General features: G+C 35.3%; 1 protein-coding gene across 10 annotated transcripts in view; it reads left to right on the plus strand.

Annotated features, from left to right (window-relative positions):
* The window catches only part of ITGB3BP (integrin subunit beta 3 binding protein), an 82,904-nt gene that overhangs the window by 36,741 nt on the left and 20,908 nt on the right, over positions 1-25,255 (plus strand). For 9 of the 10 annotated variants that reach the window (XR_009689200.1, XR_009689201.1, XM_061121698.1 and 6 more), the window contains 4 exons: positions 8,095-8,161; positions 23,131-23,209; positions 23,607-23,700; positions 24,030-24,089. Coding sequence is in view for 8 of the 10 variants with exons in the window: in XM_061121698.1 (XP_060977681.1) it covers positions 8,095-8,161; positions 23,131-23,209; positions 23,607-23,700; positions 24,030-24,089 (300 nt within the window). In the remaining 2 variants the exon portion in view is untranslated. The remainder of the gene's footprint in view (positions 1-8,094; positions 8,162-23,130; positions 23,210-23,606; positions 23,701-24,029; positions 24,090-25,255) is intronic. The other variant, XM_061121699.1, reaches the window with a different exon arrangement.

Raw genomic sequence — 25,255 nt, forward strand, 5'->3', positions numbered from 1 at the left:
CAGGGTCTTTTCCAGTGAGTCAGTTCTTTGTATCAGGTGGCCAAAGTATTGGAGTTTCAGCCTCACCATCAGTCCTTCAATCAATATTCAGGACTGATCTCCTTTAGGATGGACTGGTTGGATCTCCTTGCAGTCCAAGGGACTCTCGAGTCTTCTCCAACACCACAGGTCAAAAGCATCAATTCTTCGGTGCTCAGCTTTCTTTATAGTCCAACTCTCACATCCATACATGACTACTGGAAAAACCATAGCTTTGACTAGATGGACCTTTGTTGGCAAAGAAATGTCTCTGCTTTTTAATATGCTGTCTAGGTTGATCATAGCTCTCCTTCCAAGGAGCAAGCGTCTTTTAATTTCATGGCTGTAGTCACCATCTGCAGAGATTTTGGAGCCCAAGAAAATAAAGTCTCTCACTGTTTCCATTGTTTCCCCATCTATTTGCCATGAAGTGATTGGACTGGATGCCATGATCTTAGTTTTCCGAATGTTGAATTTTAAGACAACTTTTTCACTCTCCTCTTTCATCAAGAGGCTTTTTAGTTCCTCTTTGCTTTCTGCCATAAGGGTGGTGTCATCTGCATATCCGACGTTATTGATATTTCTCCCGACAATCTTGATTCCAGCTTGTGCTTTATCCAGCCTGGCATTTCTCATGATGTACTCTGCATATAAGTTAAATAAGCAGGGTGACCATATACAGCCTTGACATGCTTCTTTCCTGATTTGGAACCAGTCTGCTGTTCCATGTCCATTTCTAACTTGCATCTTGACCTGCATACAGATTTCTCAGGAGGCAGGAAAGGTGGTCTGGTATTCCCATCTCTTGAAGAATTGTCTACAGTTTATTGTGATCTACACTGTCAAAGGCTTTGGTATAGTCAATAAAGCCGAAGTAGATGTTTTTCTGGAACTCTCTTGCTTTTTCAATGATCCAACAGATGTTGGCAATTTGGTCTCTGGTTCCTCTGCCTTTTTTAAATTCAGCTTGAACATCTGGAAGCTCTCAGTTCACATACTGTTGAAGCCTGGCTTGTAGAATTTTGAACATCACTTTGCTAGCATGTGAGATGAGTGCAATTGTGCAGTAGTTTGAATATTCTTTGGCATTTCCTTTTTTGGGATTGGAATGAAAACTGATCTTTTCCAGTCCTGTGGCCACTGCTGAGTTTTCCAAATTTGCTGGCATATTGCGTGCAACACTTTTACAGCATCATCTTTTAGGATTTGAAATAGCTCAACTGGAATTCCATCACCTCGACTAGCTTTGTTAGTAGTGATGCTTCCTAAGGCCCACTTGACTTCATATCCCAGGATGTCTGGCTCCCGGTGAATGATCACACCATTGTGGTTATCTGGGTCATGAAGATCTTTTTTGTATAGTTCTGTGTATTCTGTCCACCTCTTAATATCTTCTGCTTCTGTTAGGTCCATACCATTTCCGTTCTTTATTGTGCCCATTTTTGCATGAAATGTTCCCTTGGTGTATCTAATTTTCCTGAAGAGATCTGTAGTCATTCGCATTCTATTGTTTTCCTCTATTTCTTTGCATTGATCACTGAGGAAGGCTTTCTTATCTCTCCTTGCTATTCTTGAAATCAGCATTCAAATGGGTATATCTGTCCTTTTCTCCTTTGCCTTTAACTTCTCTTCTTTTCTCAGCTATTTGTAAGACCTCATCAGACAACACTTTCACCTTTTTACATTTCTTTTTCTTGGGGATGGTCTTGATCCCTGCCTCCTATACAGTGTCATGAACCTCTGTCCATAGTTCTTCAGGCACTCTGTCTATCAGATCTAATCCCTTGAAACTGTTTGTCACTTACACTGTATAATCGTAAGGGATTTGATTTAGGTCATACCTGAATGGTCTAGTGGTTTTTCTTACTGTCTTCAATTTAAGTCTGAATTTTGCAATAAGGAAATACATATTTTAGCTATTTTTATGAATATTATTATCAAAGACATATGATTTATTATAAAGGGGTACAAGGAACAGTAAATACTAGCTTCTTAAAAAAACTAAGAGTTGGTATAAGAATATTAATATTAATATAGAGCAAAATACTTATTATAACAAAAGGGCTTTATTGCAAATAATAGAACTTTTTACATAATGAGAGAATGAAAGATTCACTACCAGAACAGGAATCCTGAACCTATGTGCATCAAAAATAAAAACTCAAGCAAAACGTGACAAAATAGGACAGGATTACAAGGAGAAACTCACAAATCCTTAGTCATAGTAGGCTATTTTTTCAGAAACTGATAAAATAGATTTAAAAATTAGGAATGATAGCGATAGTTTATGTGTTTGTTTTTATTGTCATTCAAACAATACTTTTTCTTCCAGTTTTATTGAGCTATAGTTGACATATTGTTTAAGATGTTCAACATAATGATTTGACTTACATACATCATGAAATGATTATCACAGTAAGTTTAGTGAACATCCATCACCCATTTCACTTTTGCTGTTGTTCTTTAGTCTCTCAGTTGTGTCCTACTGTTTGTGACCCCATGGACTGCAGCATACAGGCTTCCCTGTCCTTCACCATCTCCTGGAGCTTGCTCATTTCACATAGATAATAAATAAAACGGAAAAACTTTTCCCTGTGATGGGAGTTGTTAGCTTCCTCTCTTAACAGCTTTCATATATAACATATCACAATATTAACTATATTCATCATGTTGTATGTTACATACCTGGTACTTATTTGTCTCACACGTAAGGTTTGTAGCTTTTGACCACCTTCATCTCGTTCCTCCTTCCCACTCCTATGTGCCTCCAGTAGTATTCCATAGTGGCTGCACCAGTTTATGTTCCCACTAGTGGTGCATAAAGATTCACTTTTCTGCATATCCTTGTCAACACTTGTTGATTCTTGTCTTTTTGATAGTAGCCATTCTGACCACTTATGAGGTTTTGATTTGTATTTCCCTGATTATTAGTCATTTGAGCATCTTTTTATGTGCCTGCTGGCTATCTGTATATCTTCTTTGGAGAAATGTCTGTTGAGACCCTCTGCCTATTTTATAATCAGGTTGTTTGGTTTTTTGATGTTGACTTGTTTAGGTTCTTTGTATATTTGGGATATTAACTCCTTACTAGACATATCATTTTGAACTATCTTTTTCTATTCAGTAGACAGTAGTTTCCTTTACTATGCAGAACTTTTTTAGTTTGATATATTTCCATTTATTTATTTTTGCTTTTGTTTCCCTTGCCTGAGAAGATAATATCCAAAAAAAAAAAATTTACTAAGACTGATGTCAAGGAGCTTACTGCCTAGGCTTTCTTCTAGAAGTTTTATCGTTTCAGGTCTTACATTGAAATCAGAGTGTGGAACTCTAGCTTTGTTCTTTCTCAAGACTGATTGGCTATTTGAGTATCTTTTTTGTTATAAAGTATAAAATATTTAGACTGGAGTGATAATAAAAATATGTCAGCACTTAGAGGAAAAAATTTATACCTAAACATGGCGTGATAATGAAAGCATTCATAGTGGATTTACATTTATTAATGCATATATTTTAAAAGGATGACTAAAAACTAACAAGCTGAACATTCAACTCAGAAAGATAGAAAAAGAACAATAGAACAAACCATAAGAGGTAGAGGGAAATAAAAATATAAACAGAAAAATATTACATAGAAATGGTTCAATTAAAAGAATAATAGGATCTCATTCACCGCTTAGCCTCCAGACTCCAACTTGATCTGGAATAACTCAGAAAAAAAATTTTAGTTTGTGACACCTTAAACAAGTAATTTTAAACCTCTCTGCGTCAAGGTTTTCCTCAATTCTTAACTTCTGGTTTAGGACCAAAAGATCCCTGAGATGTGCCAAGTGTAAAATATATTTATCAAGAAGCAGCATGATACTGGCCTAAACCTGCTTGAAATTTAAATTCATTTATTAGTAAGTAATTATAGCATCTTGGCTATTAGAATAATCTTTGTAGAGTCAAATGGCTGGATTTAGATCCTGACTGTACCACTTACTAGCATTGGAGCTTCAGATAAATTTTATGACCATTCTGTGCATTTGTTGTCTCATCTGTAAAATGGGAATAAGAATGACTATCTCAGAGGTGTGCAGATTAACTAATTAATATAACATTTAAAACAGTGCCTGGCCCTAAAGGCACTTTTAAACTGTTAGCCATCATCATCACCATTGTTGATTATACTTCTAAACATTATTATCATTATTATCTATCAAAAGCTATCTTCATTAGTTCAAGAAAGGGCTTCTGGGAGCCTTACCAGAAAGTCCAAATACAATTTTTAAAGCAGTCCCAATTCAGTGATGTTACATTTATCACCAGTGTTTTGTGAAACTACATTTAAAGGGAATCAAGTACACAATTATTAATCACATATAGTGTAGCAAGGAAAAGAGTACATAGAATCCAGAGTACTTTAGCATATGTTAATTGCTAATAAAATGGAATGAAATAAGGAAAAGTGATTATTAAATAAGTGGAAAACTCTTGGTGTGATAGAGTCCACTCAGTAGTCTTTGATAAATGATCCAAATGTTATTCTTTGAGACATTAAATCTCCTCCTGTTTATCAATTGAAATGTCTGTTATTTAAAAGCATAAATCCTGGGGGCTTCTCTGATGGCTCAATGGTAAAGAATCTGCCTGCCAATGCAGGATACCTGGGTTTAATCCCTGATCTGGGAAAATCTCACATGCCTCAGAACAACTAAACCTGCGCCACAACATTTTTTAAAAATTTATTTCTTAATTGAAGGATAATTGCTTTGCAGAATTTTATTGGTTTCTGCCAAACATCAACATGAATCAGGCATAGAAATACATATGTCTCTTCCCTCTTGAACCTCCCTCTCATCTCCCTCCCCATCCTACCCCTCTAAGTTGTTACAGAGCCCTGGCTTGAGTTCCCTGAGTCATAACAGCAAATTCCCATTGGCTGTCTATTTTACATATAGTAATGTAAGTTGCCATGTAACCGTCTCCATACATCCCATCCTCTCCGTTCTCACCCCCGTCCCGTGTCCATAAGGCTGTTCTCTATGTCTGTATTTCCATTGCTGCCCTGCAAATAATTTCATGAACTTTTGCACCTGCACTCTGGAGCCCAGGAACTGCAACTGCTGAGCCCTCGAGCCGCAACTACTGAAGCCTGTGTGCCCTAGGGCCCATGCTTCACAGCAGGGGAAGCCGCCACAATGGGAAGCCTCGTGCAACTAGCGAGTATCCCCAGTGACTGCAACTGGAGAACAGCCTGCAGAGCGGCAAAGACCCAACACAGCCGAACATAGATAAACAAGATTTTATATATACGTATCTATGAAAGAAAAAACATAAGTCCTTCCATGAGAAGATTGAAATTAATGCTATTAATTATGTTTTATAGTTTGTGATACCTGACTAATCCCCTTACAATGATCAGAATGTTTAGAAAGGCCTAAAATACCTGGTGAAAATTCAAATAAAGCAGTCTTTTGTTGTTTCTCACCTAGCACTACTGACTGCTTGTGCTAAAATGGGAAAAATAATTACAGGTTAAAAGAACAAAGTAATATTGTGGAGCTTTATTCAATGAAAATAGCTTAATTCAAAATTCAGGAAGTTAGTATTAGTCTTGAAGATTAATACTGTTTTATGAAATAAAAGTATATAGTGTAGTTTTCATTTGTGGTTTTTCTATTAAAAATACTTTTTTTGAGAGATTTTAATAAACTTATTTTCCCAGAGTTCTCTAAAATCATAAGTAAAATATTATTACTCTTTTCCCATTCATTTTATTAAATAAACTCTTAACCATATTGATTTATTCTATTTGGAATTTAAGGATGCCAACAAATCAAATAATGAAAAGTTAATAACAAGAGAGGTAACTAGGACTTTAGCAAAATTTCTAGACCACAAGTTTTTCTGTTTTGGGCATTAAAGACTATTATGAGATAACAATTTAGTTATGACAGTTTTTTTGAGAGAGGGCAGAAGTTCCAAAGTAACAACGAGGGAAATTATTGTTAAAGTAGTTTCTGAACCACCTCAGTCAATTTCCTCTAGAAATAGAAGCAAATGAGAGTTAATGGAATACAAATTAGTGAAGAAAACAATGTAAATCAGCAATGGATAGTCTGTTCCAGATCCAGACAATATATTTTTTAATGTGTTAATAAATCACACTTAAATTTTAAAGAAGTTGCCTTCATGTTATCTATGTATTTGGTTTCATTTGAAAGGATTGGATCCTCCTGCAGTATTATCCAGAACTATGCCATCCAGTACATGTACATGTTGAACATGTGGAGTGGGACTGATCTGAATTGAAATGTGCTATAAGTGTAAGAACACACACCAGATAGTAAAATCTTAGTGTGGAAAAAGTAATATGTATAATTAATAATTTATGTTGATTGTGTGTTCATATAAGAATATTTGGGTGTATTAGGTTAAATCAGATATTCAAATTTGACTCTTTCCTTTTATAAAAATTTTGTTAGTAGATTTTAAATTACATAAATGGCTCATATTATATTTCTTTTGGAGAGTGTGAGCTTGTTTTTCATGGTGCATTGTGCCAAACAATTTTTTAGAAAAATAGTAACTACCAGTTGTTGAGCAAATGGAGCTATATTAAAATGTGTAGTGTGAGAAGGTGCCAATGTTTGTACATTGTAAAAAGTGAATTTTCTTCACTGATTTTCATTAGTAGTAAAGAGTTTGGATTATTCATTCATTTGCTTCTTTATTCATTCAGTAAAAGGCCAGTGTATGTAAAACACTGAGAATCTCTAACTATGCTAATGTGTCCTCAAGTACTCATACATTGAATATGTTTAACATATATTGTGCATATAGCACTGTAAAGTACTGTAGAACAACTAAATGGTTAGCTCTTAAAACAGTTGACTCCTTGACTACTAATAAGTGCAAACATCATGTTCTATTAATACTATAAAAGCAAACTTACATTTCAAACCAGCACACATTTGAGGGATTATAACTTAGTTACATTTTTGTTTCTGTTTCTGTCAACTTGTTAAAGTTTAGCTAAGTGATGGCATTGGATAACTACATAGTTTTTTAAGTGGATAGAATTTGTTTATTATATTAATATCTAAAATAAGTACTTTAATGAGTAAAATATTTTAGTAGGGACCAAAGGTCTTTCCAAGAAATAACTAAGTCAATATGCACTTTTCAACTGAAGTTTAAAAGTTGATTTACAGTATTGTGATTTACAGTATAGTGATTCAGTATTTTTGCAATTATATTCCATTGCAATTTATTAGAAGATAATGGGTATCATTCCCTATGCTATACAGTGTATCTCACTGTCTTATATATAATTGTCTGTGTCTAATTCATCCTAAACCATAAATTTGTCCCTCCCCTTTTCGCTTTCCCCTTTGGTAACCTCAAGTTTGTTTTATCTGTGAGTCTGTTTCAGTTTTGTATGTAATTCATTTGTATTCTTTTAAATTCCACTTATAAATGACTCCATGCAGTATTTGAAATATCTTCATAGGACTAAAGGTATTTCCAAGAGTTTACTAAATCATTTAGCATTTAAGCAGTCAGGTAGTTTTGTCCCTAAAATTGTATTTAATTTACTGTGCTATCATGAGGAACTCACTATTTTCTAAATATTAGTATCAACAATTCCTTGTTGTTAACTGTGAGACAAAAAAATAGGAGTTAAATAATATAAACTGGAAACTTTAATAATTTTTATTAAAATATTTGATGAAAGCATCCTTTATCAAGTAGAGTTTATATTATCAAGTTGGGTTTATCTAATTTTTCTTTTTAATATACCAGGCCCTGATAGAAATTTTATTCAAGAGATTGTTTCTTCTATATAATATAATCATGAATAAAAAATTAGAATGGAAAATAAAAAAAGAAACAAAGTACCTATTGCAAAGTTCTTCACAATACTGAAAAAATTTTCTCATATCAAATTTTCAGGATACTTTTTCATTAACTACTCTTCTTTCATTTATCTACCCTTTTATTTTTTATTTAAAATTTGGTGGTCTAAATTCTATTTAAAATTTGACAGTTTTGCTTTAACTTTATGTTCCTTTTATTGCACACATATAGGAAAGAGGGAAAACTTGAATCACCTCAGTATAAACAAAAGAAAGGAATCTACTATGCAAGACAATGAGTAAGTTTGTTTTTGCTGAAATAATATACATGTGTCTTAAAACGGTCATATTTGTTAAAGTGATGTTTTAAGATAAATCATTTCTTTTGAGAAATGAATGTTTTAGAGAAATGTTTATAGTTTATAGAAATTAATAGAAAGTTTGTAGTTTCTACTTCCTGAGTAGAACTATTTTTTCTTAAAGGAGTAAAATACTTTATTTATGATGTGTTTTAACAGTGTTCATATGATGGTGATATATGATACCTCAATTTTACTATCCATTTAGCCCAGTTTCCCCCAGCCAATGCTTAAGAAACTAGCTTAGGGTAAAACTGAGGGAAACACCCTCCTTGGATTTACATGGATGGAGAAATAATATATTAGAACATAATGTCTAACAAATAACTGGTGCAGGAGCTAGGAACGTAGTGAAGCCAGCAGTAAGGAATCTAGAGAACCCAGAAGGCTTATTGGCCGTCAGTCAACAATTTGCATGTTGGCCTGTAAATAGTGCCTTGAATGAAATCGTTCTGTGTAGAAAGCTACTGCCTGTATGTTCTGGAAAAAATATTTATATCTATCTGCTAAGGCTGGAAAAATTGAAATAAGCAGTACAGGGAGTTGAATTTTCATAATAGTTCACATGTTCAGCTCATTTACTTTTCCAGCTGTATCTTCTTTGTGCCATACAATGACGGGTAAAGATGAGGAAAATGAGGTATCTACCCATTGGGGGGCTTATGGTCTCATGTTGTAAATTAATATACCTTCTCTAACTTAGAAGTGGGTTATAGGTTATGTTTCAAAATATTACTTATTTATTTAAATTGAAGTACAATTGATTTACAGTCTTGTATTAGTTCCAGATGTACAGCACAGTGATTTAGTTTTTTATATGTGTGTGTGTATATTCTTTTCAGATTCTTTTCCATTATAGTTTGTTACAAGATATTGAATATAGTTACCTATGCTATACAGTAGGTCCTTGTTGTTTATCTGTTTTATATATAGTAGTATGTATCTGTTAATCCCAAACTGCTTTTTTATCCCTGCCTTCCTCCCCTGCTTTTCCCTTGATAACCATAAGTTTATTTTCTATGTGAATGTGTTTCTGTTTTGTAAATAAGTTCATTTGTGTCATTTGTTTTTAATTCCACATATAAGTGATACCGTATGACATTTGTATTTCTCTGACTTAACTTCAGTTAGTATCTCTGCTACTGCTGCTGCTAAGTCACTTCAGTCGTGTCCGACTCTGTGCGACCCCAGAGACAGCAGCCAACCAGGCTTCGCTATCCCTGGGATTCTCCAGGCAAGAACACTGGAGTGGGTTGCCATTCTCATTCATGCATTCTCCAGTGCATGAAAGTGAAAAGTGAAAGTGAAGTCTCTCAGTCGTGTCCGACTCCTAGCGACCCCATGGACTGCAGCCTACCAGGCTCCTCCTGGTACTGGGTTGCAACCCTCCTGAGTGGGTTGCCATTGCTTTCTCCAGTTAGTATCTCTAGGTCCATCCAATTTAAAAGGCATTTTTTCATTCTTTTTATGGCTGACTGATATTCCATTGGGTTATACCACATGTGGTTTATCCATTCATCTGTCAGTGGACACTTATATTGCTTCTGTGTCTTGGCTATTGTGAATAATGCTGCTATGAACATTGGGGTGCGTGCATCTTTTCAAAATAGAGTCCTTTCCAGATATATGCTTAGGAGTGGGATTGATGGATGATATGATAACTCTATTTTTAGTTTTTTAAGGTGCCTCCATACTGTTTTCCATAGTGGCTACACTAGTTTACGTTCCCACCAACAGTGTAGGAGGGTTTCCTTTTCTCCACACCCTCTCCAGCATTTATTATTTGTAGACTTTGATTATGATCATTCTGAGCAGTGTAAGGTGATATGCACTGTAGTTTTGATTTGCAGTTCTCTAATTAGCAATGTTAAATGTCTTTTTACATGCCTGTTGGCCATCTGTATGTCATCTTTGGAGAAATGTCTATGTAGGTCTTCTGCCCAGTTTTTGATTGAGTTGTTTGGTTTTTTGTTAGCAACTTGTATGAGTTGTTTCTTTAATTTGGAAATTAAGCTCGTTGGTTCCCTCATTTGCAAATGTTTTCTCCCAGTCTGTAGGTTGTCTTCTCATTTCATTTATGGTTTCCATTTCCAGTGCAAAAATGTATAATTTTAATTATAGCACATTTGTTTATTTTTGCATTACTCTAGGATACAGATCCAAAAAAAATATTGCTGTGATTTATGTTGAAGAGTGTTCTGCGTATGTTTTCCTCTAAGAATTTTATGGTATTGAGTCTTATATTTAGGTCTTTAATACATTTTTTTTTGTATATGGTGTTAGATAATGTTCTAGTTTCATTTTTTTACATGTAGCAGTTCATTTTTCCCAGCACCACTCATGAAAGAGACTGTCTTTTCTCCATTGTATATTCTTGCCTCCTTTATTGTAGATTAATTGACCATAACTGCATGGGTTTATTTCTTGGCTTTCTGTCTTTTTCCATTGATCTATGTGTCTGTTTTTGTTCCAATACTTTACTGTTTTGATGAGTGTAGCTTTGTAGTATAGTCAGAAGTCAGGGAGTCTAATTCCTCCAGCTCTGCTGTTCCTTAAGATTGCTTTGGCTATTCAGGGTCTTTTGTGTTTCCATACAACTTTTTAAAATTATTTGTTGTAGTTCTTCAAAAAATGCTATTGGTGATTTGATACAGATTACATTGAATCTGTAGATTGCCTTGGGTAAGTATAGTCATCCTGACAATATCAGTTCTTCCAGTCCAGAAACACAGTATGTCTTTCTATCTGTTTATGTTGTCTTCAACTTCTTTGAATTCAGCATCTTATAATTTTTGAAGTAAATCTTTAGGTAGGTTTATTCCTAGGTATTTTATTCTTCTTGATATGATGGTAGATGGGATTATGTCTTTAATTTCTCTGTCTTTTGATGTTAGTACCTAAAAATGCAACTGATTTTTGTATTTTAATTTTGTATCCTGCAGCTTTACCAACTCCTTGATAAGCTCTAGTAGTTTTCTGGTGGTGTCTTTAGGATTTTCTGTATATAGTATCTTGTCATCTGCAAACATTGACATTTCTTCATTTCCAGTTTGGATTCCTTTTATTTCTTTTTCTTCTCTGATTGCTATGACTAGAGCTTGCAAAGCTATGTTGAATAAAAGTGGCACGGGTGTGTAGTTACTGATCTTAGAGGAAATGCTTTCAGCTTTTCACTATTGAGTATATTAGCTGTGGGTTTGTCATATATAGGCTTTATTACGTTGAGGTATGTTCCCTCTATGCCATCTTTCTAGAGAGTTTTTATCATAAATGGATGTTGAATTTCATCAAAACCTTTTTCTGCATCTATTGAAATATATGAAATTTTTTATTCAGCATGTTAATGTGGTGTATCACATTGATTTGCTGGTGTTAAAAAATCTTTACATCTCTGGGATAAATCTCATTTAATTATGATGTATGATCCTTTTAAAATACTGTTGGATTCAGTTTGCTTGTATTTTGTTGAAGATTTTTTCATGTATGTTCAACAGTGGTATTGGCCTGTCATTTTCTTTTTGTGTGATATCTCTGTCTAGTTTTGGTATCAAGGTCGTGTTGGCTTCACAGAGTGAGTTCAGGAGTGTTCCTTTCTCTGCAGGTATTTTGAAATGGTTTCAGAAGAACGGGTTTTAAATGTTCAATAGAATTCATCTGTGAAACCGTCTGGTCCTAGACTTTTGGTTTTGGGCAGTTTTTAAATTACTAACTCAATTTCTGTACTTGTGATTGGTCTGTTCATATTTTCTATCTTTTTCTGGTTCAGTCTTGTGTCTGAATATTTTTAGAATGCATTTTCCATACAAATTGTGTTGTAATTTGTGGTTAAGACCTCATTTCAGGGCTACAAGTCTATTTTTTTGTAATATAGGTAATGTACAGTATTATTCAGTGGTAGTCTAGGTAAAAAAAAAAAAGTATATTGAGAATGCCACATAGAGTATAACAGCCTGTATGCACCAGTGCTGGGACACCTCAGGCTAAGCAGTCAACAGGACAGGAATACAGCCCCACCCATCAGCAGACAGGCTGCTTAACATCTTCCTGAGCATGGCCCTGCCCACCAGGGTGCAAGAACCAGCACCCACTAGTGGACAGAAACCAGTTCCTCCGACCAGGACGCCTGCATAAGCATCTTAGCCTCATCCACCCAATTTCAGATCACAAAAGCAAGAATAATTGCAGCCCTGCAGCCTGTGGAATAGAAACTGCAATCACAGAAAGTTAGACAAAATGAGACAGGAAAGGAATGCATCCCAGATGAAGGAACAAGATAAAACCCCAGAAGAACAACTAAGTGAAGTGGGCATAGGCAATCTAATGGAAAAAGAATTCAGAGTAATGATGTGAAAATGATCCAAGATCTTGGGGAAAAACGGGAGGCATATGTTGAGAAGAGACAAGAAGTGTTTAAAAAAGATCTGGAAGAACTAAAGAACAAACAAACAGATGAACAATACAGTAACTGAAATGAAAGATAACACTACAAGGAATCAATAGCAGAGCAACTGAGGAAGAACAAATAACTGGCTTGGAAGACAAGGTGGTGAAGATCACTCCCAGGAAACAAAATAAAAAAGAATGAAAAGAAATGAAGACAGTCTAAGAGACCTCTGGGACAACACCTTGAGAAAATATTTGAAACGATAATAGCTGAAAACTTCCCTAGCAGGGAAAGGAATTAGTCGCCCAGGTCCAGGAAGTGCAGAGAGTCCTAGGCAGGATAAACCAAAGGAGAAACACATGAGACACATAGATTTCAAACTGATGAAAATTAAATTAAAATTTTAAAAAATATTAAAAGCAACAAGGGAAAAGCAGCAAAAAAACATACAAGGGAACTCCCGTAACATTCAGCTGATTTCTCAGCAGAAACTCTGCAGGTCAGAAGGGAGTGGCATGATGTATTTAAAGTAATGAGAGGGAGAAACCTACAACCAAGAACACTCTACCCAGCAAGGCTCTCATACAGATTGGACAGAAAGATCAAAAGCTTTATAGACAGGCAAAAAATACTAGAATTCAGTACCATCAGACCAGCTTTGCAACAAATACTAAAGGGACTTTTCCAAGTGGAAAAGAAAAGGCCACTACTAGAAACAAGAAAATTACATATGGAAAAGCTCACCAATAAAGGCAAACATGCAGTAAAGATAGGAAATCATCTGCACACAAACATGATATGGAAACCAGCAGTTGTGAGAAAGGAGAGCTCTTTGAAATGAATTTGAAGTTATAAGATCAGCAACTTGAAACAATCTTGTTTATATATAGACTGCTATATTAAAACTTCATGGTAGCCACAAACTGAAAATCTACAGCGGATATAAACAAAAAAAGAAAAAGAAATCTAGACACAACACTAAAGTTAGTCATCAAGTCACAAGAGGAGAGAACAAAATAGGAAGGGAAGAAAAAAGGCCTACAAAAACAAATCCTAAACAATTTAAAAAGTAGCAACACAAATAGACATATTGATATTTATATCAATGGATTAAATGCTCCAACCAAAAGTCATAGACTGTCTGGATGGATGCAAAAACAAGACCCATTTATATGCTGTCTACAAGAGTCCCACTTTAGATCAGGGGACACATACAGACTGAAAGTGAGAAGATAAAGGTATTCCATCTTTCTTGCAAATGGGAATGAAAAGAAAGCTGAAGTAGCAGTACTCATATCAGACAAAATAGATTTTAAAATAAAGACTGTTACAAGAGACAAAGACAGTCACAGTCCAAGACAATCCGAGATGTAACAATTGTAATTACATGTGCACTCAACATAGGAGAACTCCAATATATAAGGCAAATACTAACAACATGAAAGGAGAAATCAGTAGTAACACAATAATGGGGGGACTGTAACACCGCACTTTCATCAGTGGACAGAACATCCTGATATGATCAACAAGGAAATACAGACTTTAAATGTTATTTTAGACCAGATGGACTTAATATTTATAGAGCATCCCATCCAAAAGCAGCAGAATACACATTCTGCTCAAGTGCACATGGAACATTCTTAAGGGTTGATTATTTGCTAGCCACAAAGCAAGCCTTGGTAAATTTTAAAAATTGAAAGCTTAAATCAGGCATCTTTTTCAACCTAAAGGCTATTAGCTTAGGAGAAACTACAAGAAAAAAAACTTTAAAAAACACTTTGAGGCTAAACAATATGCTACTAAGCAACCCCATGGATCACTGAGGAAATAAAAAAATACCTAGAGATAAATGAAAATAACAGCATGATGATCCAAAATCTGTGGGATGCACCAAAAATGGTTTTAAGAGGGATGTTTATAGCAATAAAATCTTACCTCAGGAAACAAGAAAAATCACAAGTAACCTAATCTTACACCTAAAGCAACTAGAGAAGAACAAGCAAAATCAAAAGTTAGTAGAAGGAAAGAGATCAGAAAGATGAGAGCAGAAATAGAGATGAAGAAAACAATAGAAAAGACCAATGAACCTAAAAGCTGATTTTCTTTGAAAAGATAAACAAAATTGATAAAATTTAGTCAGACTCATCAAGAAAAAAATGGAAGAGGGCTAGAATCAATAAAATTGGAAATGAAAAAGAAATTACAACAGACACCACAGAAATACAAAGGATCGTAAGAGACTGCTACAAGCAACTACATGCTAATAAAATGGACAATTAGAAGAAATGGACAAGTTTTTAAAAATATACGTATAGTCTCCCAAGACTGAACCAGGAAGAGATAGAAAATATGAACAGACCAATCACAAGTACTGAAATTGAAACTGTGATTAAAAAGTTAAACAAGGAAAAGTCCAGGATCAGATGACATCATAGGTGAATTCTATAAAACATTTGGACAAGAGTTAACAGAGTTAACACCTGTCCTTCTGAAACTAGCCCAAATAATTGCAGAGGAAAGAACATTCCTAAACTCATTCTGTGAGGCTACCGTCACTCTGACACCAAAACCAGACAAAGACTACACACACAGAAAAGAAAATTAAGGCCAATATCACTGAAGAATGCAGACACAAAAATGCTCAACAAAACACTAGCAGTCTGAAACCAAGAAAATATTATTAAAAGAATCATACGCCATGATCAAGTGGGATTTATCCCAGGGATGTAAGAATTTTCAGTATCTGCAAGTCAGTCAGTGTGATGTACCACATCAACAAGTTAAAGAATAAAAAATATACAGTCTTCTCAATAGATAGAAAAAAAGCATTTGACAAAATTCAGTGTTCATTTATGACCAACCTAGACAGCATATTAAAAAGCAGAGACATTACTTTGCCAACAAAGGTCCATCTAGTCAAAGCTATGGTTTTTCCAGTAGTCATGTATGGATGTGAGAGTTGTACTGTAAAGAAAGCTGAGTGCTGAAGAATTGATGCTTTTGACCTGTGGTGTTGGAGAAGACTCTTGAGAGTCCCTTGGACTGCAAGGAGATCCATCCAGTCCATCCTAAAGGAAATCAGTCCTGAATGTTCATTGGAAGGACTGATGTTGAGACTGAAACTCCAATACTTTGGCCACCTGATGCGAAGAACTGACTCATTGGAAAAGACCCTGATGCTGAGAAAGATTGAAGACAGGAGGAGAAGAGGAGGACAGAGGATGAGATGGTTGAATGGCATCACCGACTCAATGGACATGAGTTTAAGTAAACTCCGGGAGTTGGTGATGGACAGGGAGGCCTGGCACGCTGCAGTCCATGGGGTCACAAAGAGTCGGACATGACTTGAGTGACTGAACTGAAGTGAATGTTCATTTATGGTAAAAACTCTTCAGAAAGTGGGCATAAAGGGAACTTATCTCAACATAATAAGTGCCATATATGACAAACCTACAACTGACATCATACTCACTGGTGAAAAGTTGAAAGCATTTCCTCTAAGGTCAAGAACAAGACAAGGTTGTCCACTCTTGCCACTTTTATTCAGCACAGTTTTGGAAGTCCAACCATGGCAGTCAGAGAAGAAGAAAAAGAAATGGAGAAGTAAAACTATCACTGTTTGCAGATGACATGATTCTGTACATAGAAAATCCTAAGGATGCTACCAGAAAACTACTAGAGATCATCAGTGAATTCAGTAAAATTGCTGGGTATAAAATTAATAGACAGAAAGCTTGCATTTCCATACACTAACAGTGAAAGATCCAAAAGAGAAGTTAAAGAAGCAGTTCTGTTTACCATTGCATCAAAAATAATGAAATACCTTGGAATATACCACCTAAAGAGACAAAAGACCTGTACTCCAAAAGCTGTAAGACAGTGATGAAAGAAATCAAAGATGACACAGACAGATGGAAATATATACCATATTCTTGAATTGGAAGAATTCATATTGTCAAAATGACTATACCGCCCAAGGCAACCTACAGATTCAGTGTGATTCCTATCAAATTACCAATGTATTTTTCACAGAACTAGAACAAAAAAGTCTTAAAATTTGTGTGGAGACACAAAAGGTCCAGAATAACCAAAGCAGTCTTGAGAAAGGGAGCCTGATTCATCCAGCTCCATTTTTCTGACTTCAGACTATACCCAAAACTTCAGTCATCAAAACAGTATGGTACTAAACCAAAAAGCAGAAATATACATCAATAGAACAGGATAGAAAGCCTAGAAATAAACCCTCACACCTAAGATCAATTAATCTACAACAAAGAAGGCAAGACTATGTAATGGAAGACAGACAGTCTCTTCAATAAATGGTGCTTTAAAGACTGTACAACTACATGTAAAAAGATGAAATTAGAGCATTGTTTAACATCATAAACAAAAATAAACTCAAAATGGATTGGAGACTTAAACGTAAGACTAGATACTATAAAACTCTTAGAGGAAAACATAGGCAGAACACTCTTTGACATAAATTGCAGCAATATCTTTTTCAAGCTGTCTCCTAGAATACTGAAAATAAAAACAAAATGAAACCTAATTAAAATTAAAAGCTTTTTCACAGCAAAGGAAATCATAAACAAAATGGATAGACACCCCAAAAAATGAGCAGATGGCATAAATAGACATTTCTCCAAAGAAGACATACAGACAACCCAGAGGCACATGAAAATACACTCAGCATCGTTAATTATTAGAGACATGCAAATCAAAACTACAATGAGGTGTCACCTCACACCAGTCAGAATGGTCATTATAAAAAAAAAATCCATACAATAGAAACAATAAATGCTGGAGAGAGTTGGAGAAAAGGGAGCCTCCTTCTTCACTATTGGTGGGAATGTAGATTGGTACAGTCACTATAGAGCAAGTATGGAGTTTCCTTAAAAACTAAAAGTAGAGCTACCATGTGATCTAGCAATCCCACTCCTGGGGATATATTCAGAGAAAAATGTGGTTTGAAAGGATGCATGTACTGAAGTGTTCATTGCAGCACTATTTACGATAGCCAGGACATGGAAGCAACCTAAATGTCCATTGACAGATTAATGGATAAAGATGTGGTACATGTACACGATGGAATACTCCTCAACCATTAAAAATACTGAAATAATGCCATTTGCATCAATATGGATGGACATGGAGATTATCATACTAAGGGAAGTCAGAGAAAGACAAATATGGTATTATGTTTGCATGGAAAGTAAAAAAAAAGAAAAAATACACAAATGAACTTATTTATAGAACAGAACAAACTCACAGATATAGAGAATGTAATTATGGTTATCAGAGGGGAAACATGGGAGGGAGGGATAGATTGACCTTTGAGTGTATATAGTGTTAGTAGAGTAGGAAGGCAGAAATATGAATGTTAGACTTTAATTTCAATATGGAGGAAGTGGAGATTGGCCTAAATCATTGTTTTGAGCAGTAGTTTGTGGTAGAGAGAATATTCATTAAGTAAAAGGAGAGTTAAGCAGAGTAAATAAAACAAATAGGTAGGAAATCCAGGATTATGCTTTAGAAAGACATGTGGGTAGCAGAAGGTTAGGGGACTGGGAAAATTAGCTTTCTCTTTTTTAAAGTTTTTCCAGCTTAATTGAAGTATAATTGAAAAATAAAATATGTATATTTAAAGTATATAATGTGATATATATCCACTAAAATAATTATGACAGTTTGGTTCATTAACACATCTCACATTGTTACCTTTTCTCTTGGTGAGAATGTTTAAGATGTACTCTATCAATTTGAAGTATCACTCACTCACTGTCTCCAGCACTCTTAGTCGCTCAATTTATCAATTTGAAGTATCACTCACTGTCTCTAGCACTCTTAGTCACTCAATTGTGTCCTACTACTTGTGACCCCATGGACTGTAGCCTGCTAGGCTCCTCTGTCCGTGGGATTTTCCAGGCAAGAATACTGGAATGGGTTGCTGTTTCCTTCTGTAAGGAGTCTTCTTGACCCAGGGATTGAATCCAAGCCTCCTGCATTGCAGGCAGATTATTTACCATCTGAACCACCAAAGTATACAATGTAGTATTTATAACTATAGCTAACATGCTATGCATGAAATAGCTACCATGCTATGCATGAAATCCCCAGAACTGATTCATCTTACATATGAGGATTGTACCCTTTGACCAGCATCTCCCACCTAGGTTTCTCAGTGAAATAACACACTAATGAACTTTGAAATCTATGATTAGAGGGAAGTAAAAGGAAGAATAAAATGAAAGATGAGCATATTTTATTCATTGTTCCATCAAGTAATATCTACCATACCACAGACACCATGCTAGTTAACTTGGTTTATAACATAAACAAGGTAGAGTCTGTCGTTGCCTTCATGGAATTAGTGATCTAGTGAGGAAGAAAGGTGCCAAACAGTTGGAAGTTACAGAAGAGGGTAAATCAGGATCTTTACAGGCCATTTTGTCTTTTAGAGGTTTCACATCTTACTCCACTATATCCACATTGCCTGCACAGTCAGTATAGTAGGCACCATGGGTGCATGCCAGGGAATCTTAAAGAAATTGATGACCTCCCTTCCACATTTGTGATGGCATAGCAGAGCTGAGTTAACACTTGCTAATCTAGACAGCATATTAAAAAGCAGAGACATTACTTTGCCAACAAAGGTCCGTCTAGTCAAAGCTATGGTTTTTTCATTAGTCATGTATGGATGTGAGAGTTGGACTGTAAAGAAAGCTGAGCGCTGAAGAATTGATGCTTTTGAATTGTGGTGTTGGAGAAGACTCTTGAGAGTCCCTTGGACTGCAAGGAGATCCAACCAGTCCATCCTAAAGGAGATCAGTCCTAGGTGTTCTTTGGAAGGACTGATGTTGAAGCTGAAACTGCAATATTTTGGCCACCTGATGCAAAGAGCTGACTCATTTGAAAAGACCCTGATGCTGGGAAAGACTGAGGGCAGGAGGAGAAGGGGACGACAGAGGATGAGATGGCTAGATGGCATCACCGACTCAATGGACATGAGTTTGGGTAAACTCTGGGAGTTGGTGATGGACAGGAGGCCTGGCATGCTGCGGTTCACGGGGTCGCAGAGTCGGACACAACTGGGCGACTGAACTGAACTGAATCACCTGTATCATCAATTTTCAGTTAGACTCACCAATTTAAGGATAACTGCTCCTTGTTCTTTTAGTTCTCCCCTCAGAATATATCTGAGGAGTTTTATGGAGAAAAGGAAAATAATGAAGTTAAATTTGAAGTTAAGAATGGAAAATAATTGAAAGCAGTCAAGATAGGGAAAAAAGCAGAATTGGAGCAGAATGATACTTTTAAAAGTTACATATCACTTGCTTGAGACTGAAGAAATCACTATGGAAGAAATTTAAAGCATAATTAATGGACACATCCCTCCATGTATTTGATATGAGCAAAGCATCTAATTTCAGTTGTTCTTCAGAATAAAAAGACTTTCTCTTTGGGGAAAATGAGAGAAGTCTGGATTTTACAGTGAGACTTTTCTAGGCAAATTGGAAAATACATCAAAAATCCTGAATTTTTGGCATGTGGCTTTCTCAAGAGAAAAATGGATATTCATAGTGAACATACCATAAGAATCTGCTCTGAGGAAAGGCAGTCTGGCAAAAAATGTCAAAACTTGAACAACGTTCTCTTGTGCCAGACCAACTGGATCATAGTTTCTCTTTAAAAACAGAGTACTCATCTAGACACTTTAAAAATACTAGTTGCTAAAAGATGACGCTGAATTTTTACTCTGCTGAAACAAAAAAAGATTCATTCAAGGAAGACCGAGATTTCAGATTTCTCAAGTCGTACAACAGTGGAATTTGGCCATAATATAGGATTTGATCAAATTTTGTAAGGATATCATGAAACAGACAGCAGTCACTGGATATCTGGATGCAATACCCATCAACATCTGCATAGTTTGCAGTGGTCATTATAAAGTGAAGGGTTTGATCCAGTTTAGTCCAGCCAGAGGCAAATCTGTTTAAGAAAGGAGTAGTGTTTTATAAAATATGATGGTATCCACTGATTATACTTTCACTCACCAACTTGAAAAAAGGGGCAACAATAATTTGGAAACTTTGTAACAGAAATGTATTCTGCAGGCAGGTATAAAAGATTGTTGGTTTTCAGAAACAACTAAATTAGTGAAGGGACATAGAGATAATATTAAAGTAAACAATAATGCTGTCTTAGGATAGCAAAGTATAGTTGAAACCATCCTTTGAAAATATAGAAAATGCTATCACTGGCAATAAAAATTCAGCTTCCAGCACATGAGATTAAATATAAATATTGCCATTTTGTCTAGGATGAAGACAGTGGCAACCATTTTTCTCCCAAAAGCTGCTCAGCAAGTTGTTTATCTCCAAAGATTATGACATCTTGTCCACTGAGTCAGAAGATACAGAAATGGAGAACACACTTCCTGAATTTCTCAAAATGTAGCAGTTGGATGACAGTTTAAAAGCCATTCCATGAATTTGCTTACCATTGAGATGAGGAAAAGACTTGAGTTCACCTAGTGAGAAGCATAATGAGGAGGAGAGGAAAGGAAATTAAAAATGACGAGAGTGATGGAATGTCCACTACTCCAATTGGTCCTGCGTGGAGGCAAGTTTAGGCATGTGAAGGATATCTTGATACTTTGGGAACTGATACTCAGTCCAAAAACTCCAAGGCTGTTGAACAGGTAGCTTAGCTGCTGGATAATTGTCTTAACTTGGGAGAAAGATTTACTAATAGGTTCATTGGGTATGCTTACATTCCACAGCTCCTGGGGGTGCCATTCACTTCTCGCTCTTTCTGAACAGAACTCTTTGGAGTCATTCAGGATGGCAACACTGCAGGACTCAGCCCTTCCCACCCAACTCCCTGAGGGTAGACAGGGAACAGCATCAGTTCCTTAAAGGATGGTAAGAGTGTGAAGAGGCTCTGCCACTCCAGTCCTCCCAGGAAAGGGATGCAAGAAAAAGAGCCCCTAAGACTCCTTCTCATAGCAAAGGAGGTTAATTGCCTCAGCTTTGTATTTCTGAGGTACTTAGTGGGCTTAGGTATAATGTAGGGTAAGCTGGAGGTTCCCAGCCTTGAGTGGGAGTCACTGAAATCCTCCTGCTCCTTCAGGCTTTTGGAGCTTAATTAGAGGAGCCGGAATTCCTTTATGATGGTCTCTCTCATATGGAGGTAGTCTGTCCTGTATGGAGGTAGTCTGTCTCATAGAGGTAGTCTCATATTGAGGTTCCAGTGGTAAGCAGCTGGGACCTCAGACAGACAGACAACTTCTAATTTAAAATGCGTAATAGTGAAGGAAAATTTTAAGGAAAGAAATATCACTTGGAATTCCACTATGTTCACATAATTTTTAGCTTTTGCATATCGCTTTCTTTCCATTCTTTGCTCGCATACTTATATACATATTTTACTTAGTTGAAACACACTGTTCATATTCATTGTGTATGAACATTTAATGTCACATTTATCTTATTTTTATAGCACACACCAATGTTAATGGATAACACTGATGTGATTTTGAAAAGCATTTAAATAGAATTTCTAGTTTCTCTCATAAAATTAATAGGACAGATTTGTGCTTCCTGAAACAGGAGTCACTAGCCAGCCACACATGGCTAAGCTTTTAAAATGTGACTATTCTGAAATGATATATGCTATGAATATAAAATATAGACTGAATTTTGAAAAAAAAAGTATAAAATATCTCATGAATAAGTTTTATATTGATTACATGTTGAAATGGTAATACTTTGGATATATTGAGTTGAATAAAATATATTATTAAAATTATTACTAAATTATTAAAATTAAGTTCACCTATTTCTTTTTACTTTCAATGTGGCTATTAGAAGATTTTTAATTATATATATAGCTTGCATTATATTTCTGTTAAACTGCACTGGTATAGATTATCATATACAAATTGTGAGATCTTAAAATTTGAAAAGAAACTAAAGTTGCAGCCATAAGGAAATAGTTAAATCACCTTTGGTATATTTACTAGGTTCAATATTGTGCAGCTTTTAAAAGTATAGACACATGAATGTGGCCAAACATATCTTTCGTCTTCAAATTTAAAAGAGTACCTTGGTCTGTTTGTCGCATTGGGATATATTAAGCTAAAAACCTAATTTTTTAATTAAAAAAAATTACTGGGTAACACTGATACATAGGCTTAGATCTAGGTAAATAAGGTGATGGTGGTGTATTTGTTCTCTCAAAATGACATGAAGGAGAAAGGACAAGCCAACTATATATCTCTTCTTTCCCACTGCTCAGTGGTAATGAGAAAGTGAAATGCCAAAGGATAGGATGGTTGGTAAAATATATTGTTTGTAAAGGAGTGAAAGCTGAAAGAGGAACATTTACATCTTTTACCACTTTGAAAAATGCAAAGAAAGTAATAAAAACTGAATATAAGATTCTTTTAAAAGAATTAAAGCTTTGAAAATGACTTGCCGTGTTCAACTGCTTGATCTTACTGAATTTTTTTTTTCATTCACAGATTCATGGTATTGCTAACTAAAGTTGAGAAATCGTCAGAAGAATTCATGGAAATAATGCAAAATTTAAGTAGTATACAGGTTTGCTTTTTTTGGCATATAATTTTTCATACTTCTGTTACCCCATTAGAAAAAGAATAGGAGAATCCAATCCTGGAAAGAGTTTACAGAAGATATATTCATTTTACTTTTTATAAGAATTTCTTACATGAACAGTAATTAACCATAATATTTTAGTAATACCTGACTTGACATTGAAAAGTAAATTTATCAATTATGTTTTGTCTTTGTAGTTAATAGATTGGTTTTATTCAGATATTTTAAGGTTTTAGTTACCCTACCAGAAAAAGTTAAATTTCATTATCACAGAGTTTTAAGTTTTTCAGAGAAAGGAAGCAGTGTACTGTATTTTCACTAGAGTTGTCAGTAGTATAATATTTATAGAGAACTTAACTCATTTAAAATGCCTTTCTTTTAGGCTTTGAAGGGCAGTAAAGAGCTTGAAAATCTCATTGGGATCCCCCATGCATCATGTGTCTTTAAAAGAGAAATGCAGAAAACAAAAGAACTAAGTAAGAGAAATTTTTGAGTTGTTTGGGGTTTTTTTGTCCCTCCCACCCCTAATTTATGAGTTTTTAATGAGTTTCTCTCTATTGCTTGTTTGTAAACTTAGAACAGAAAACCACATATCTTTTGCTAGGATGTGTTATTTCAGGGATTCTTCTTGAATGTGAGGGAAAGAGTGTTCCTTGGTAACTTGTATTAGGCTTATTTGATGTAGTTCTCATTCTTTATATAAGATATATTTTGTACTTGATACTTACAAAAACATGTATTTTTTTGAAGTTGTTTCTTCCAGATTGAGAAATGATTAATATCCCATATTTTTTTTTTCCTTTAGTGACTAACGTAATAAAGCAAAAGCTATTTAAAAAGAAGAATTCAGGACTTCCCAACAAAGGTAAAGTGTTCTTAGTTTATTGTATAAAGAGATCGTTTCATCTCATTTTACCATTTCAACCAATTGTCATGAGCCCTTTTCTAGTGTATTCTTTTAAAAGACCACCAATCTCATTTGAAAAACATTATACTGCATTTAGCAGAAGACCATGTCTAGTTAAGATCAATTTTCCTGATGATTGAACTTTTGAAATACAGTTTTTAGGTTAAGAGTTATAGTTTTTTCTTCTATTAAAAGTTCTTTTTGAAAATACAGACAGATGGGGCAATAATGCATTATATATGGCAGATTTTAATGGTAATTTAGAAAGATATACAAAACATAAAAAGTTACTTTGTAGGCAGTGTTCTGAGATTTTTAATAATGTTTGCTCTACTGTGAACTCATACCTCTGAGCATTTCACACTATGGGAAACTAAATTAGGAGACTTTTAAGTTCCCACAACACATGCACATTCACACCTTAGTAAGCAAAATAATCACAGACTATAAAATATTAAAGCCACCAGACCAACTTGAGGGATCATTTTAATATTACTGACATGAATGCCATTTGGCAATCTCTACAAACGGAGGTAGGCCTTGAAGTGGGTAGTCATGTGTTAGTCTACCATTTTTGAGTACCAGTGACTTCCCCTTGTTGAGGAGTAATAATTACTATGTTCTCAACACTAGGATCAGCAGATCTATACAACAACCCTGCAAGATAGCTGTTATTGTCATTATAGATAAGGAACAAAGACACAATAAAATGTTGAGTAGTTTGCCAAAAGGCACTGCTAGTTAAGTGTCAGAGCAGGGATTCCAGCTGAAAACCAGTCTCATGTCAAAAAGTGTGGTCTTTGTGTTTTTCTATGTTATGTCTTCTTAAAACAAATGAAAGCACCCAGTCATTCCAGCTCTCAGGTTCAAACATAAGACATCACTCAACCAATTTAGTCTGTGTTTAGGATCTTTAACAAAGTTAGCGATGAGTTTGCAGGAGGAAAAGCTGGGATTCCCTGCTGGTCAGTTCCAGAGGCCAACTGGGTCATGGCAGGGTAGCAGTCATGGAAAAACTCCTCCAAAACTCATGTGGGAAGATATCTGAGCAGGCTTCCTGGGCCCTTCAGCTGGACAGCTGCCTCCCATTAGGATCCATAGAATTTAAGTGCATACAAGCAGCT

Source organism: Dama dama, chromosome 20, assembly GCF_033118175.1.
Source record: "Dama dama isolate Ldn47 chromosome 20, ASM3311817v1, whole genome shotgun sequence".
NCBI classification, from domain to species: Eukaryota; Metazoa; Chordata; class Mammalia; order Artiodactyla; family Cervidae; genus Dama; species Dama dama.